At 45.0% G+C, this 17,801-nt stretch overlaps 1 protein-coding gene across 5 annotated transcripts; it reads right to left on the bottom strand.

Annotated features, from left to right (window-relative positions):
* Nucleotides 1-3,593: 3,593 nt before the first annotated feature.
* On the bottom strand, nt 3,594-15,490 carry LOC112851509 (interferon-induced protein with tetratricopeptide repeats 5-like). Of its 5 annotated transcripts, none has more exons than XM_086679568.1 (3): nt 15,343-15,481; nt 9,618-9,734; nt 3,594-5,644 (listed from the first exon to the last, which is right to left on the bottom strand). In XM_086679568.1, the coding sequence occupies exon 3, from the start codon at nt 5,638-5,640 to the stop codon at nt 4,204-4,206; it is 1,437 nt and encodes a 478-aa protein (XP_086535694.1). In that variant the 5' UTR covers nt 5,641-5,644; nt 9,618-9,734; nt 15,343-15,481; the 3' UTR covers nt 3,594-4,203. The 5 variants fall into 5 exon arrangements, with proteins under 5 accessions (XP_086535694.1, XP_086535696.1, XP_086535695.1 ...); XM_086679570.1 differs by having other exon boundaries at nt 9,618-9,731; nt 15,343-15,455; XM_086679569.1 differs by lacking the exon at nt 15,343-15,481 and adding an exon at nt 14,212-14,309.
* Nucleotides 15,491-17,801: the final 2,311 nt, after the last annotated feature.

The raw sequence follows: 17,801 nt of genomic DNA, 5'->3' as shown, positions 1-17,801 counted from the left end.
AGTGGGTAGGGTTCAAGATTTCTCCAAATGCTTCTCAAGTGGGTGTATTAATGTGTGTAGTTTTGAGCCTGCTGGGGACTTGCCTTCAAAGAAAGGCCCTTGAGGATAGGCTGTGCCAGATGTCCATGGTTTTCAAGGTGGAGGGAAGGGTGTGGGGAGAGGAGGAGGAATGGCATGGTGCAGAGGATGAGCTGGGATCGCCTTTGTTACTTTCTGTAAGGAAAGCTCCCTATATGCAGTACACTCTATGGTCCTTGCTTCCAGAAGGTCTCTTCCTCAGCTGCATATGCCAGGATACAAGGCCCATGAATGTGACTGAGGAGGATTGTTAAAGGCTGTCCGATAGGAGCAGTGTAGTGAAACACTGTTGAAGAGCATGGACTTTGGAGTCAGTCTGGTCTGCATACATGGCCAGTCTCTACCGCTCAACACATTTGTGAGTCTAGACAGGTGACTTGACCACTGAAATCCTTGGTTTCTCCCTCACTAAAAAGTGAATGACAGCAGTAACTAGTTTACGGGGCTGTTGTAAGATGGAAAAAAAAAAATAAGCAAGTTCTAAATATATTTATCAATCAGTTATGAGTCAGACAGTCTTGTAGCTGATTAGGAGTTATTTGAAAATGAAACACAAAACTCTGTTGGAGAGTGATGTCACCAAGATGGTGAGGTAGGAGATGCTGCCTCCCCCATTTAAGCTCAACATTAAGACACCTATCCATGAACAAAACAGCTCCGGGAGAGCTCAGGAGTCCACTTAACAAACTTCAGCAACAGTGGAACAAAAACCCTGAGAATAACTTCAAAAACAGAAGGAGGACAGCTTCCTTCTGCCCCTGATCCTGCCCATGCCAGCTGGCGCTGCCCAGTGCCAAGAGGCAACTTCCAGCCACAAAGGGTTCCAGCTGGGAAAGGAAGAGGCAAGTGAACACTGGGTTTCTGAGCCCTTTTGTGGCACCGGGCAAAGGGCCTGCTTTGGTTCTGCCCCACCCAGAGCCTGGGAAGCTGGGACCTACACAGATGGCTTGGAACAAGGATGAGCGGGAGCCACCAGTGTCAACACACTGGGGTGGCATCCACAGTTCCCAGTGACCTGCTCTGCAGAGGACCCTGGCAGCTTTGGTCACTGAAGAACCCAGCGGCCACTCAGTACTGTACTGATTTGGAAGCTTCCCGAATACTTGTTTCACCTTGTCCACATACATCTGAGCATCTGTGAGTCTGCCCAGGTGATAGTAGACCCAGGCATAGTTTCCCCAGGTGACCAGCCTTCTGATTTCTGCTTGATCAGAGTGTTCTCGCTGGACCAGCTCCTCAGCTTGCTGTAGGCACTCCAGGGCGGCCTCGTTGTGACCATTTAAGTGTTTTATGTAGGCCAAAAAGTTGTACATTGTAGCTTTGAACTCAGCGTTTACGAATTCAATCTGGTTACACACTCTGTCTTCTAGATCACGCGAGACACCATCTTTTTTAAGTAAGTTCCAGGTGAAATGGCATTTCAGCTGTGGGAGGATTTTTTCCAGAGAATTCTTGTTGACCTCACTGTGGAGAAAATAGACATGGTCACTGTGATGTGCACCTGCCAGGCACCGCGCCCTGGGATGCAGTTACAGGTTAAGTTTGTGTGTCAATCTGCCCGGGCTGTGGGAGGCCCAGACTTCGAGTCTAACGTCAGTTCTGGGTGTGTCTGTGACCAGCATCTGACTCAGGAGGCAGGGGTAAAGCAGACTGTCTTCCCCAGTGTTGGCTGGGCACCACCCGGTCTGGTGAGGGTCTGAGTACAACAAGAAGGCAGAGGGAGTGTGAATTCTGTCTGCCTGGCTGTGTGAGCTGGACATGTGTCTTCTCCTCCCCTTAGACTGGAGCCTGTACATCGGCCTTCCTGGTTCTCGGGCCCTCAGACTTGGACCTCAGCCTATGGCATTGTCCCTCCAGCTCTCGGGCCTTTGGCCCAGACTGGAATTACAGCATTGGCTCTCCTGGGTCTGCAGCTTGTGGACAGTGACCCGTGATTATGGTCTTCGGCCTCTGTAATCATGTGAGCCAATTCTTCAAGGTTCTAATATCTAGTAAATTTTAAAGTCCTTTAATAGACATTAAAGTCTAATATTTAAATACAGATACTTACTGTTATTTTGATATCATAATTGTATTTAATTGCATGTGGAGTCCCTATTTGGGAACATAAGCTTGATTACAACATTATTCCCAGTGAGAGAAAATGACTTGCTGCAAAATATTTGATGCAAAGTGTGACAAATGCTTCTTCTGACAGGTTAGGACTTCAGTCCTGAGTTTCTGAAATACCTGAGTAAAGATCCTTCCCTTCCCTGTTCTTCCTTCCTGAATAAACATATGAAATGAGCAAAATAAACACAGCAGAGACTTAAGTAAAACAAACATTTAAAAAAATTTAATTCGCGAAATACACTGCAGTATGGATGCGTGTCTGAATATGCATAGAAAAATATCTGGAAGGATACATATTAAATTGTTAACAGGTTACCATGGGGGTGTGGAACTGGGTTAGAGTGAGGGAAGTGCTCTTACTTGTAAATTCATATGCTTCTGTTTATTTGAAATTTTACAGTGAGAATTCACCACTTTTATAATAATCAAACCCATCAAAACCATAACAGAAAGTTTAATTAAAAAAATAAAAATAGTAACAAGTAGAAATAACACACAAATTCATGGCAGTCTTAAGGCAGTGGCAGTATGGAGAATCAAATCGCACCGCACGCTTTTCCACTAACACTGGTGGTAGATACAATTGTGTATGATAATCAAAGAAACAACATAAAAGAAGCCACTTTCAGTAGCATCCCATTGTAAAAAGCATCCCTGGGGTCAGAGTCCTTGAGTAGTAGACCCTTCGAGGTGGATATTCAAACGGAAAGCAGGGCTTAACTACTCCTGCACGATCTACAGGAAAACATGTCAATCTGAAAACTTCAGGCAAAAGAGCCACACAGAAGTAACTTTGGAATGCTTGAACAGTTAACCACAGGCTGGAAACTGGGGGAACAAGACCCCACCCAGCCCAGACCCAAAACTTAATCACCAAAACTTGGCAATCTATGGATGTAGAATGGGGATATCTAGTGCATCCATTTAATTATCATTTCTCCCATAATTCCTCAATCTGCGCAATGATTTTAACCTAAAACTTCTGCAATTTTAGTTGGAATGAAGTTAATTCCATTTAGATAAGGTTTACTTTCCAGTTGAAAGACCGGAGAGGGGCGCCTGGGTGGCGAAGTCGGTTAAGCGTCCGACTTCAGCCAGGTCACGATCTCGCGGTCCGTGAGTTCGAGCCCCGCGTCAGGCTCTGGGCTGATGGCTCAGAGCCTGGAGCCTGTTTCCGATTCTGTGTCTCCCTCTCTCTCTGCCCCTCGCCCGTTCATGCTCTGTCTCTCTCTGTCCCAAAAATAAATAAACGTTGAAAAAAAAAATTAAAAAAAAAAAAGACCGGAGAAACTCGAGACTAAGGATTTTCCATTGTTCACTTTTTTCCTCACAACTATTTCTAATTGCGTAATGAGCATTTTGGAAGAGAATACTTCTCATTTCTCAAGGGTCCCTAAAATTCTGTATTTAAAGAAATCTTTTTTCCCCTGTTCTAGTTTTTTTCTCCTTTCATTGAGGTCATCACAGACAGCAGACTTTTTACTGTTCAGAACTTTTTCTTTCAACAAAGAGGATTCTTTAAGTGACTAGCGGGCTCATGGTTCAATACCTTCCTCAGAGTCAGAACTGGATAGGATCCATCTTTGGCAAGCTACACAGTTAAGAGCTTAACTAACAGAATTTTCCATTTTGCCGAAAGTCCGTTCTTGACCTAGGGGTCAAAGGCTTACGGCAAGATTATGCTTGTTGCATAAGTGAGCAATATGTGAAATCTGACAAAAAATTTATCAGAAAATTATTATAAATAGCAGAGATCGAGGTGTAAAGTCATAACAGCCCTCCCATTTTTGAAAGGTAACAACATCTGGAATGTTTTTGTTGCCAAATGGATTACACTATTTTCATTAGAAAAAAAAAAACAGTGAAAGATTCATATTTAGCATGATGCCTGCTACACAGTAAACATTCAATAAAAATCGGCTCTACAATTAACAATAGATTAAAACAATGAACAAGAATACTTGAACCCACAATGAGGAGAAAATCTTCAAAGTAATTTCCTAGAGTGTGTATTTAAATACAAAGTCTGAGCTCACAGAGAGCAGCAAGGGACTCTGCATTTTCTGGGTCTACCCCCTGGGCCCGAGCATAGAACTCAGCAGCTTGCCTCTTTTCTCCCTCCAGCTTGTAAACAAACCCCAGGGCACATAAACTCTGCACATCTGAAGCATCGTGACTAAGTCTCTTGACAGCCAATTTCTTCAGAGCACTTGTTAGTTTGGTCCGGAGGAGTGACCGGTCTCTAAGCTTCAAGGCCTCTACATACTGGTGGATGGCAGTACTTTCTGATTTACAGTGAAATTCTTGAAAGCGGCCATAGTAATAGTGGATCTGATGTCTGTGATCATCAGTTATGTTCTCCAGGTGAAGGGCTTTCTGGAAAACGTCTTCAGCCTTGCTATACTGGCCTCCCTCAGCGTACATGTTGGCCAGGTCCGTGTAGGCAAACGCAAATGTGGAGTCTCGTTCCACAGCTGCTTTGAAATGAGAGAGAGCCATCGCAATAAGCCTGTCGACTCTCAGTTTATCCTCCCCTTTAGGCCTGTTGCACGTGTCCTTCTTGATCTGGATCATTTGTGCCCTATAGCAGAGTCCCATCTGGTGATGCAGGAACGAGGACGTGGGCGTCGCCTTCAAGCCCTTTTTCAAAAGTCCAAGAGCTTCGTCCAAGGATTTTTTTCTCCTGTAGAATTTGGCTGCATAACGAAGGACGTAAGGTTGGGAAGCTATCTGGTCCAGGATTTCTTCAATGTGCCTTTCCCCTTCAGCTTCTGCATGTACATCTTGAAGCTTCAGCGCCAGTAAAACCTTCATGTAGGCATTATCTGGGTTCAGGGTGACAGCCTTCCTCAGCGGGCCCAGAGACAAGCTCCTTGCAGGCCCTCCTCTGTTACCGTCATCCAGCCGATACACCGTGATGGCGTAGCCAATGCTGAATTCTGGATTGTCAGGTTCCGCTTCCAGAGCCTTCTCAAAAGCCGCTTTAGCCTTCTGGTAATACTTTCCCCCAAATTTCAAGAATGCCCACCCTTTTTCACATTCAATCTCAGGACTCTCCAACTTGTAGTCAGAAGGACTGGACCGTTTCTTGCAGACAGCCCCTATCTTGTCTACATGCCTCTGTGCCTCCTTAAGCTGGTCCATGTGATAGTACACCCAGGCATAGTTTCCCCAAGTGACCAGACGCCGTATTTCTTCTTTGTCCGGGTGTTCTCTCCAGGTTATGTCTTCTGCTTGTTCCAAGCACGCCAGGGCATCTTCATTTTGCCCTTTTAGGTGTTTCACATAGGCCAATAGGTTGTAAAGAGTGAGTCTGGATTCTGTGGTAAGAAACTCAAGCTGCTGCCCGATTGTATTTTCCACATCAAACAGAATGTCTTCCTTAAGTAAATTCCATGTAAAGTGACATTCCAACTCTAACAGAATGGCCTTCAGGGGGTCCTTAGGCATTTCACTGTCAAAGATAAAGTCGTTTTTAAATTTTTGAAGAACTGAATCATTGTTTAAACCTCTAACACTGTTCTCTGCTTAGCAACCAAACCAGTCTTCTACTGGAATTTATAGTTGAAACACTGGGCCCCTGTAACTTTATATTGGTTTCCTCTGGGTCCAGTTACATTCTAGAAATATTTCATTAAATTCTCATTGCAAAGCCAGTTCTGAAAGACAGCAGGGTTTTCTGCATCACAGGGTATCAATTTCCTTTTGGCAGTCACTAGCCCCCAGGTACCACCTATTTTTTTTGTTTTAACTTTATTTTTGAGAGAGAGCAAGAGCCAGGGAAGGGCAGAGAGAGAGGGGAGAGAGAATCCCTAGCAGGCTCCGCACTGTTAGTGCAGAGCCCAACGCAGGGCTCAAACTCATGACCTGAGCTGAAATCAAGAGTCGGATGTGTAACCAACTAAGCCACCCACACGTCAGTACTGGGCATATTTTTACAGAGAGGAATTTATGATTATGATTATGATTTTTTAAATGTTTATTTTTGAGAGAGAGAGAGAGAGAGCATAAGAGGGGGAGGGACAGAGAGACAGAGACAGAGACAGAGACAGAAACAGACAGAGGATCTGAAGCAGGCTCTGCCCTGACAGCAGTGAGCCTGACTTGGGGCCCAAACTCACACATCATGAGATCATGACTAAGCTGAAGTTGGACACTCAACCAACTGAGCTACTCAGGCGCCCCTACAGAGACAAATTTAGGGACGCCTGGGTGGCTCAGTCGGTTAAGCATCTGACTTTGGCTCAGGTCATGATCTTGTGGTTCACAAATTTGAGCCCTGTGTTGGGCTCTGTGCTGACAGCCCAGAGCCTGGAGCCTGCTTCAAATTATGTGTCTCCTTCTCTCTCTGCCCCTCCCCTGCTCGTGTTCTGTCTCTGTCTCAAAATCAATCAATCAATCAATCAGAGAGGAATTTAAATGTTTTGTCTAACAGCCTTGAAAATTAAAAATAATAGATCTATAAACAGTAACGAATATAAAAATTCCATTTCTGCATTATGAGTAGGAAGGGAGAGAAGAATATGTGAGAAATAAGAAAAGTTCACTGGAGGAGACACAGAAGCCATATCAATGTATCATTTTTGAGGAGGAAGGAAGAAAGCGAGGGAGAGCAGGTGGGGCGGGGTGGGAAACCCCAGGGAGAGAAAGGCCCAGAAACAGACAAGAACAGGTATACCAAGAGATGAGGAAAGCATGATTTGAGATAGATAACAAGGAGAGCAGCAGAGAGTTCAAGAAAGATGGGGAGGGGCACCTGGGTGGCTCAGTCGGTTGAGCCTCCGACTTTGGCTCAGGTCATGATCTCACAGCTTGTGAGTTCAAGCCCAGCGTTGGGCTCTGTGCTGACAGCTTGGAGCCTGGAGCCTGCTTCAGATTCTGTGTCTCCCTCTCTCTTTGCCCCTAACCCACTCACATTCTGTCTCTCTCTCAAAAATAAATAAACATTAAAAAAAATTTTTTTTTAAAAAAGAAAGATCGGGAAAGGACAAAAGGAGCGTGGGTAATGTGTAGGTTTTGCTGTCAAATCCCACAACCCTCTGGCCTCTCGGGTTGTGGGCAACAATAAAGACTAAGACCTATTATTAACTCATCAGCTCCCTCAATATTCACTTCATAAATATTTGCTGAGCTCCCTTCGTACAACGCACAGTGTAACTCTGCAGAGCCCATTGGAAACATGATCTCAGAAACTAGGAAGAGGAAGAGGAAAGGAAGGGCTAGGAAATACTTATTCATTAGGGACAGCCTTCTCTGTGCGAGATCTCGTCAATAACCCTGGGGATGTAACCCTGAGTGAGACACAGCTCTGCTCATGGAGAGCTTACGTTATAAGTCACTGGTCAGTTACAGCTTAGCATTCCAACCAAGGTCTGTGAAAGTGACCCAGGAAGTGCACACAGTCCAGTGCTGTGGACATCTGTGGCTCTGGCTTGGTGAGGACCCCTTCTCTTGGTTTTCCTTTCTGGAACATGCTCTCCCTCTACTCTCAGTCCATGTGATTTGAGATGGGCCATCCACCATTCACTCCAATCTGGGAAGGCACAAGATAGTCCAGCCGTTCCCTGGTCCCAGTGATCCACTCAGAGGTAGTCCAGTTAAAATATAATTTTGCTGAGGGGCGCCTAGGTAGCTTAGTCTGTTAAGCATCTGACTTCAGGTCATGATCTCACAGTTGGTGAGGTCAAGCCCCATGTTGGGCTCTGTGCTGACAGCTCGGAGCCTGGACCCTGCTTCGGATTCTGCGTCTCCCTGTCTCTCTGCCCTCGCCAGCTGGTGCTCGCTTTCTCTCTCAATAATAGATAAATAAACTTAAATATATAATATTATATGTAATTAATATTAATACAATATAATAATATATAAAATTAGTATTATATATAATTAGTATTAATCGGTATAATTAATATATGCAACATGTAATTATAATTAATACAATTAATTGTAATACTTAATATATGATTAATATATAATTTAAATATATATTAATATATATTAGTTCATATATATATTTTAATATATATATAATTTTAGTGAAACTAAGTCTCTTCCTTCTGAAAAGTGTAAGCTGGTAGAATATAAGCTTGGAGCTGCTAATGGCCATCTTTCCAGACTTAGGGACAGCCTACCTGAGAAGGGATCTAACACAGCAGAAAGCAGAGCTCAGACAGGAGGAAGGACAGACGGCTTATGCCAGTGACTAAAGAGTCTTGCCTGGATCACCCTGTCTACCCCTGAACTTCTGTTTACTTAAAGACATAGCTCTCTCTCCTTTGTTTAAGCTGGTTTGAATTAGGTTTCTACTGTCTGCAACTGATGAAATCCTGAGTAATATTCCTAGTTTTACTTGTTTGTTTTGCTGATGGTGGTGGTGAGACAGTCAAGAAAGACATTCTACATCTACTACTGGCCATAATTAAGAAATTCGCAGAAAAAAAAAATTCCTTAAATCTTCTCTCAAACAGAGAAGTTCCCTGCTTACATGTGTGTATTTCTGTTTCTGTTGCACACGGGATCCCCACCCTCTTGTATGTAAAATATAAACCTATTTGTATAAATGTTTATGGGAACTACAGTAATATTTCCATCAAAACATTTGTTGACCACCTCATGTCACACAGGCCAGGCAGTATCCCAGTTGTATCCCAGATATAGTAGTGAGCGAGTAAGTTAGAAAAAGGCCCTTTCCTCATGGCAATTTCATTCTGGAAGAAGAGGGAACAAAAGGAGTTGAAAGAAAAGAAACATGGAAACAAATCAATATGGAAACAAATGGAAAGTATAATTCCAGATAGTGATAAGTGTTAAAAAGAAAAAAATAATCAGAGTCATGGTATTAAGAGGTGGTGGTTGGAGGCGGGGGGAGGTACTTTAGTTATGATTGTGAAGAAATAGCCCTTGTAAAAAGGGGCAATTGAAATAATCAGATCCCAACAGTGGAACAGAGGCAGTCATAGAAGATCTGAGGGCAGAATGGTCTAAGCCACTGCTTCTCTACCAGGGTGCTTTTGCTCCCTGGAGACATTTGGTAATGTCTGGAGACAGTCTGGTTGTCACACTGGGTGGGTCAAGACCAGGGATGCTGCTAACTATCCTGCAGTGCACGGGTAGGTCCCAGTCACCGTGAATTATCCAGCCCAAAATGTCAATCATGCTGAGGTTGAGAAACCCTGGTTGGGGCTGAGGGACCAGCAAGTGCAAAGGCCCTGATGTGGGAACAGACTTGGAGTGTTCAGGGGACAGAAGGAAGAAGGGTTAAGTGGAAGGTGAGGCATGGCAGTAGCAGGAACAGAAGGTGCAGGCTTACAGTCCATGACAAGGAATATTAATTTTACAATAATTCTAATGGGAAGCCATTACAGGGAGATTTTTAAGTATGGAAATGATAATGTTTGATACAGGCCTAAAAGATGTCCCTCTGGGGGCACCTGGTGGCTCAGTCTGTTGAGCGTCCAACTCTTGATCTCAGCTCAGGTCTTGATCTCAGGGTTGTGAGTTCAGGCCCTGTGTTGGGCTGTTGGGCTCTGCACTGGGCATGGAGCCTACTAAAAAACAAGATAAAACAAAAAACAAAACAATAAATTTATATATATATTATATATATATATATATAAAATATGTAATATATATATATATATATATATATCACAGCATCATAGCATCATTTACATTAGCCAAATTATGGAAGCAGCCCAAGTGTCCATTGATAGATGAATGGATAAAGAAGATGTGGATACATATACAATGGAATATCACTCATCCATAAAAAAAGGATGCAATCTTGCCATTTGCAACAACATGGGTGGACCTAGAGAGTATAATGCTAAGTAAAATAAGTCAGAGACAGACAAATACCATACGATTTCACTCATATGTGGAATTTAAGAAACAAATGAACAAAAAAAAAGACTCTTTTTTAAAATGTTTATTTATTTTGAGACAGACAGAGAGAGCAACGCATGCACGAGTGGGGGAAGGGGAAAGAGAGAAGGAGACAGAGAATCTCAAGCAGGCTCCCCAGTCAGCATGAAGCCTGATGTGGGCCTCAATCCCATGACCGCGAGATCATGATCTAAGGCAATATCAAGCGTTGGACACTCAACTGACTAAGCCACCCAGGTGCCCCCCAAAACCAGACTCTTAAATACAGAGAACAAACTGGTGTTGCCAGAGGGGAGGTGGGTGAGGGGATGGGTGAAGTAGATTTAAAAAAAGGGAAAAGGAAAAAAGGAAAAAAAATCCATGATATTATGGAAGCCTAAGGAAGAAATATTTATTTCAGGAAGGAGAGATGGATGTTCGATATGTACAATGACTCTAAGAAGTTGAGTGATTGAGGACAGAGAAGAGATCACTGGGCTGGAGCAAAGCTGTGGGGGACCCTGATGAGCATTTTACTAAAAAGGTAGGGATGAACACATTACTAGTTGGGCGGGGGGGGTGGACAATGGGAGGTGGAATAGTGGATACGGGCAACAGAGGTCACTCCTTTCAAGGAATTTTACTATTAAGGGAATAGACAAATAGAGCTACATCTGGAGGGGGGTTGGCGGAACTGTCAAAAACATTTTTAATCATGAAATTTTTAATGACTTAATGACATGCCCGTGGGGATGATCCAGTATCAAGGGAGAAAATGACGCTTGTAGGAGAGAGGTGGGGATAACTGCGAGAAAGATGGAACATGAAGCAGAAGTGAAGCTATACAATGTTAATACACCTTTATCTCCAGACTCAGACTCCTAACCGCGGTCGCCATGCCTTTCTTCATCTGTCCTGTGTCTACTTCTATAGCCTCATTTTGTACAATCTCCTCTCCTTCATTGCCCTCCAGTCATACTGGCCTTTAAAAAAGTTTCTTTCCTCTGCCAGGTCTGTATCCTCAGGGCATTTGCACCTGCTTTTTACACCCTCAGTCTCTGAACTCTTCCTAAGAGAGGTCTAGGGATTACTCACTCTCATGACTCTGGTCTTGGCTCAAATGTGAGGTCTTCCAAGAGGGGTATCTCTGACCACTCTAGCTAACACTGCACCCCTGCCTTGCCAGTCACCCTACAGTATAGTATTTTCTCATTTTCCTGTCCTGCATAGCAGGAGAAGAGTGCTTTGAATCAAATAAGAGACTGAGGCTTTACAGTGAATCGACCAAGTCTTTAGGAATTGTGAAGGGGCTGCCTTAATTAGCCAAAAGTGACAGAAGAGTTCGAGAACTGGATTAGTGGCACAACGAGTAGTAGTAATTGGACAGATAAAACCATTTCATATTTACAACCAAATATACTATTCCATGAACAGTTTTCCAACTTTTATAGAAACTAAATTTAATCCTTAGTGACTTAATATTATCTTTAGTACACATTTAAGTTAATCTGCAATTAATTTCAATTTTATATATTTTTTTATGCTTATTCTCACTTTCCGTGTATATACATACACACCAATATACAGGTCCCACACTTTAGTGACTATAGGTTCTAGCCAGAGCTTGCCCACAGAAATTCTTGCCATGATGGAAATGTTCTTATCCATGCTCTGCAATATGATGGACACTAGCCACAAGTGACCATGATCACTTGAAATGTGGCTAGGATGCGTGAGGAACTGGATTTTAAATTTCGTTTATTTTTAATTAAATAACTGTATATGACCAGCGGCTCCTGTGTGAGACAGGACACTGGAGACACTCGGCCTGTCGGACTTTAATGGAATAAAAGAGCTCCCACACACCAGGTTAGAGCTCTCCTTTAACTTAAAATTCTCTGCCATTTTATTCAAGGTGAAGAACTAAATTAGATGGCAAATAAAGATGGATTTGAAAAAAACAACCTTATACACACGAGCTGGGCTCATTGCAGATTTGGCTCAATGGTGTAAATGTTACACTATTTATAATAGACTGTCTGAAATCAGAGGAGAACTCCACAAACAAGGAAACCTGAAGTTGCCATGCATCACTAGCTTACTGCACGCCAGGCAGTGCGCCAGGCACTTACAAATTACATTTAATTTTTATGCAATTTTATTATTTTCACAGTTTTGTGGATGAGGAGTAGGGGACAGAGTTTATATTACATGTCCGAGGTTACTCAGCTCTAACGTGGCTGAGCTCAGAATCAAACCTAGCTCTGCCTGACTCAAAGCTCAATACTGTTAAACTACCTCTTTTTACCATAAAAATTGGAGGTGGTTTTTTTTTTTTTTTAGAATAGTTTGCTTTATTTTTTATTTATTTTTTTTTTATTTATTTTTTTTAACGTTTATTTATTTTTGAGACAGAGAGAGACAGAGCATGAATGGGGGAGGGTCAGAGAGAGGGAGACACAGAATCTGAAACAGGCTCCAGGCTCTGAGCTATCAGCACAGAGCCCGACGCGGGGCTCGAACTCACAGACTGAGAGACCATGACCTGAGCCGAAGTCGGACGCTTAACCGACTGAGCCACCCAGGCGCCCCAGAATAGTTTGCTTTAAAATATAGGATACATGCAATGTATTTAAAATTCACCTTGGGGCACGTGGGTGGCTCGGTCAGTTGGGTGGCCGACTTGGGCTCAGGTCATAATCTCGCAGTTGGTGAGTTCGAGCCCGGCGTGGGGCTCTGTGCTGTCAGCTCAGAGCCTGGAGCCTGCTTCGGATTCTGTATCTCCTCTCTCTCTGCCCCTCCCCCACTCATGTTCTGTTTCTCTCTGTCTCTCTCTCTCAAAAAATAAATCAACATAAAAAAAAAAGAAGTTCAGTTGGCATCTCAAATACACACATGCAATACAGAAACCTGGGCGCCTTGATCCTGTACCTCCTGTCTTCCCCATCTTGTTTGGCACCTCTTAGTTCCACAGGCCAAATAACCTAGGAGTAATCTTTGATCCCTCTATTCCTCCTCTCCCAACCCCTCATCCATTCCAGTACGAAGTTCTGTTAATTCTGTCACATCTCAAATCCATCCACTTCTCTCCACTTCCACTGCTGTTTTCTTCCTCTGAACCACAATCACCTTTCCTTTGAGCTGGGGCAAAAATCTGGTCTCCCTGCTTCCTTCTGGTCTTGATTCCCCAATACAGCCCTAGTATATTTTTGAAAATGTAAGTCTCCCACTTACAATCTCCCAATGGCTACCCAACACCCTTAGATATTAATCCAGCCCTTGCCAGGTCCTACAAGTCCCTAAAGGACCTGGCCTTGCCTACCCATCCGACCTTTTCCCTCCTACTGTCCTCCACATTCACTGTCATTTTAGACATTTTGACTTTTCTTCCTATCTCGAACCCATCAAGTTCAAGGACTTTTATACCTGTTGTTTTTACTCGGGATGCTCTGCTTCTAAATCTTTGCATGCCTAGCTCTTTCCTGTAACTCCGCTCAAATATTCCCTACCCCAGAGGGTGCCTGAGGCAGAACCATCCAAAATAGCCCCCTCTGTTCTAGGTCACTCTCTTAGCCCATTACACTTATTTTCCTTACAGCTCTGTTCACTTTCTGAATTATATTATTTACTCATTTATCTATTGTACGTGTATTTCCCCCATTTAAATAAAAGCCCTATGAAAATAGGGACCTTGTTTTGATCTTACTTTTTGCACCTCTGTGTCCCAGCATCTAGTTATTATTCCAGGCAGATAATGGAAGCTCACTAAATATTTGTTGAATGAATGACAGTGTAGTCACATACTAGCAGCTTCTGACGTGTCCAGCCCAGAGGTTGGGCTTAGCATCAGAAGCACCTGGATACCTGATGAGGAGTTCCTGCTAGTCCCTCCCTTCCTGCTGATGGCTCCAAACTACCTCCCACCCCCCACTTCAATTCTCCCCACCCCACTTGTCTTTGTGTCTTGGCATGTGCTCTATCTGGCTCTGTGTTTGGATTTTGAATACAGGGTTTGGGCTGTCTTTTACGGTCCTGGCTGGGAAACCTGGTATGATCATCCCTCGGTAGTTAGTTGTTCCTTTCTCTGGTGCAACGTCACCAAAATTTTGGGCAAGACCTCCCCTTAACAGCCTGTCCAGACCCATGGCGATCTGGGCTTACCAGGCCCCTGCCCGTGGGCAGAGTGAAATGCACATCCGCTTCTGCTCCAGAGATTTACACACCGGCCCAGCCCAAGGAGGCTGAGGAGACCGCCTCGGGCAATAGGAATGTGGCCATGACAGTGACATCTCAAAGGGACGTTCACTCAGCCACTGAAGTGCTTCGCTCAGACTCGGTGGAATTTATACACAACTGGATACCATGATAAGTTTTACTTTTAAACCCAGTCTACTTAACCTTTAAACTTTGTCTCTGGGAAGCTGGCAGAGAGAGGCTCTTGTGTCTGAAGAGGCGACATTTATCTTTAGGCAATTTTGAGTTTTAGCCAGGAAGGAGCAGTCTTTCGTTGTCCCCAGTGGGGTCCACTCCTGTTGCACATACAGTGCACCCCCTTTTCCTTCTTTTTTCTTCTGGCACAACCCCCCCCCCCCCGAACTCCCTCCCTTCTTCAACTTGTTGGAAGTGGGGCGCTTATTCAATTTCCTTTTCGACTTCACGTAATAATAATCAACATTTGCAAAACTCTTCAGGCTAAGCAATGAACTCTTTCCGCGGTCCTAAGATTGGGTGCCATTAAGTTTTACGAATAAGAAACGGACTCAGAGTTTACAAAATGTTCTGGGCATCCAACGAGGAGGTGTTCAGAGTCACGACTTAGAACAAGGTTTTAGCCTCCCGTCCCTCAACTCATTTAAATGCGGACGGAGGTTCACCGATCGGGCGCAGGGCAGGCTGCGGGAGCCTGGGGATCCAAAGCGGGTGAGAAGCACCCTGCCCCGCGCGTCAGCTGGTAAAGGAGACAGCCTCAGGCATCCGCGCCAAATAGCCGACTGGGCGGACCAGCAGGAGTCGGTGGCTCCCGGGAAGGGAAGAACTCAGACCCCGAGGTCAGAAAGGCACCAGGGCAGAAGCAGCAGACCCGGTGACGAGTCGCGTCCGCCGGCTCCCCTCCCCGTCCCGGGACTGGGGCTGCCCTTCCCTCGGCGGGGACCGGGCTCGCGGGGGCAACCTAAACCCGACGCCCGTGCGGGGCGCCGGGGGCTCGGCCCCTGGAAGGGCCCCGGCGCTGCGCGGGCCACGGAGTCCAAGGCCTACGCGGAGTTTGGGAGCAGAAGCGGAGAAAACCCTCACCTCGTGGTGGTTGCGGACCGTCCCGGCAGGCGGCAGTCCCCTCGGGCTTTCTGCTCTAGAAGTGGAGCCCCGGCTGCGGAGCGCGCGCTCCTGTGCGCCGGCAGGCGCGGGAGTGCGGGCGAGAGGGCGCGGAGTGCGCGGGGGCGCGGGCGCGCGGGCGTGCGGACTGGGGAGCGCGGAGTGCGCGGGTGCGTGTGCGCGTGCAAGGCGGGAGGGCGCGGAGTGCGCGCGGACGGGAGCGCGGAAGTGCCGGCGGCGCGGGAGTGCGCTTCCCTCCGGGCGTCAGCTGCGCGCTCTCTGAGGCTAAGAGTTGGATTTTGTAAAGGCGGCATCCGAACGGGAAATGGAACGTAGATGGTGTCTCAGCTTCCCGACCCGGCGGAGTCCAGCTCCAAGAAACGGAAACTTCTGCAAGAGCTGAGTGGGGCCGGGGAGAGGTTTGCGAGGCTCCGGGCGGTTCGGTGTGGTATTTGCAGCGGGGCCTCTGGCTTTGGTCTGGGCTCTCGCCTGCCTTGCCGAGTCCTCGTGTCCCCTCCCCCCCCCCTTTTTAAATAAAGTGACAGGAGATCGGTCCGCGTTATTTCTGTTGCAAGGGTAGCAGCGCTGCTCTTTTCGTCTTTCTGCATCCTAAGCGGAAAGAAGACTCTGCTTCAAGTCTTGATTCAACAAACAACACAGGTGCACTACCCATTGGGTAAAGTTAGAGAAACTTGGGAGTCAAAATGCATACACATTTTAAAATTTGATAGCTATTGCTTAATAACTTTGTGGAGAGATTTATACACCCCTCCCTGGAGTTGTAGGACAGTGCTTGCCTTCTGTGCCCTTGCCAATCGTGCTTCGCCTAACAACTTCTAATAAAGATCAGGGTGGTATCGGGAATCTGAGCCGAAAATGCCAAATACCCACACACTAAAATTTTTGTCCCCCTGTGACTTCAGTCATTCTTTCGTGGATTCAGTGAACTGCATTGAACAACTGCTAAGAGGCAGATGTTGTCCAAGACACAGGCAATGCAGCAATGAAAAAAACAGACAAAGGATCTACCTTCGCGTACTTCATTCCTAGTGTGGGAGATAAAGATAATAAAGAACAAATGAAGTATTGTGTGTGAGATGGTGCTATGGAGAAAAAGCATGGAGAGGGTTACAGTGCAGGGCGTTTCACCGTTATAAATATGGTGGGGAAGAAAGATTTCACTGGGTTAGTGACATTTGAGTAAAGATCTGAAGCAGGTGAAGGAGAGAGTGGTTATGGGGCCAGGGAAGAATGGTTCAGGCAGGGGAAGCAGTAGGTACAAACCCCAGGGAGGTGGGAACATATTTGCCATGAATGGATGGTGTGGCTGGAGCAGTAAGGGTAGGGGGGAGGTCTTAAGAAATGAGATCAGAGGAAGAATGGCATGGGCCTGAAGGCTACTGTAATGTTTAACTTAGGCAGGAAGCTGCATTTTATTTTTTTTAATTTTATTTATTATGGATGTATGTGTGTATGTATGTATGTATTTTTGAGAGAGAGAGTGAGAGCGAGCAGGGGAGGGACAGAGTGAGAAAGAGAATCTCAAGCAGGCTCTGTGCTGTCAACACGGAGAGTGATGTGGAGCTTGATCTCACGAACCCTGAGATCATGACCTGAACCGAAATCAAGAGTCTGACACTTAACCGAGCCACCCAGGCATCCCTTATTTTGTTTTTTAAAAATGTTTATTTATTTTGAGAGAAAGAGTGAGAGAGGCAGACAGAGAATCCCAAGTGGGGTTCGATCCCACGATCAGTGAGATCATGACCTGAGCCGAGACAGAGTGACAGTCAACTGACTGAGCCACCCAGGTACCTCAAGGAAGCTGCATTTTAGAAAAGGTACCGAACAGTTTGCTGTGGGTGGAAGAATAAAGCCAGAATACCCTCCTCACCAAGGATGTAGAAAAATTTAATGGCGCTCCAGTGTTTGAAAAAATTTTCAGTGCGTGGATTATGTTTCCTTCCTTGTTCCTGCTTCTCTCCCTTCCTTTCTCTTATCCGTATCCAGGCCAAAAGGTCGTCTTTGCTTATTAAGGTTTAGACCGATAGCAACTAAGCAAACAGAAGTGAACATTAAAGGGAAAGGAAATCCTGCCTATCTACTTATATTGTTTAGGAATTCAAATTCAGAAAGGCAAAAACCATCTGTGAAAAATTTAAAGGAATATACATTTTCAGGATTGAGAAGAAACAAACGTCTGGCTGTTGAGTGGGTGTTGAATGTGCCAGAATTACTAGATGGAATTTGAATATTGATCTTTTTTCACAGACTGTTGGATTGGGTGGATTCTTGGTAAAACCAGTAGTGTGTTGTCTTTTGAACGTACTCTAGTCAACATGCAGGACGCAGCAACTAGCAACAAAGGGAAACAGAAAGTGAAACATGGCAATTGATCTAAAATCTTCTTGGGAAACCGAAAATTAAGTAATGCTTTTAAG

The sequence above is a fragment of the Puma concolor genome, chromosome D2, assembly GCF_028749965.1.
Source record: "Puma concolor isolate L17-30 chromosome D2, mPumCon1.1.hap2, whole genome shotgun sequence".
Lineage (NCBI taxonomy): Eukaryota > Metazoa > Chordata > Mammalia > Carnivora > Felidae > Puma > Puma concolor.
This window is presented reverse-complemented; position numbering and strand designations above follow the sequence as displayed.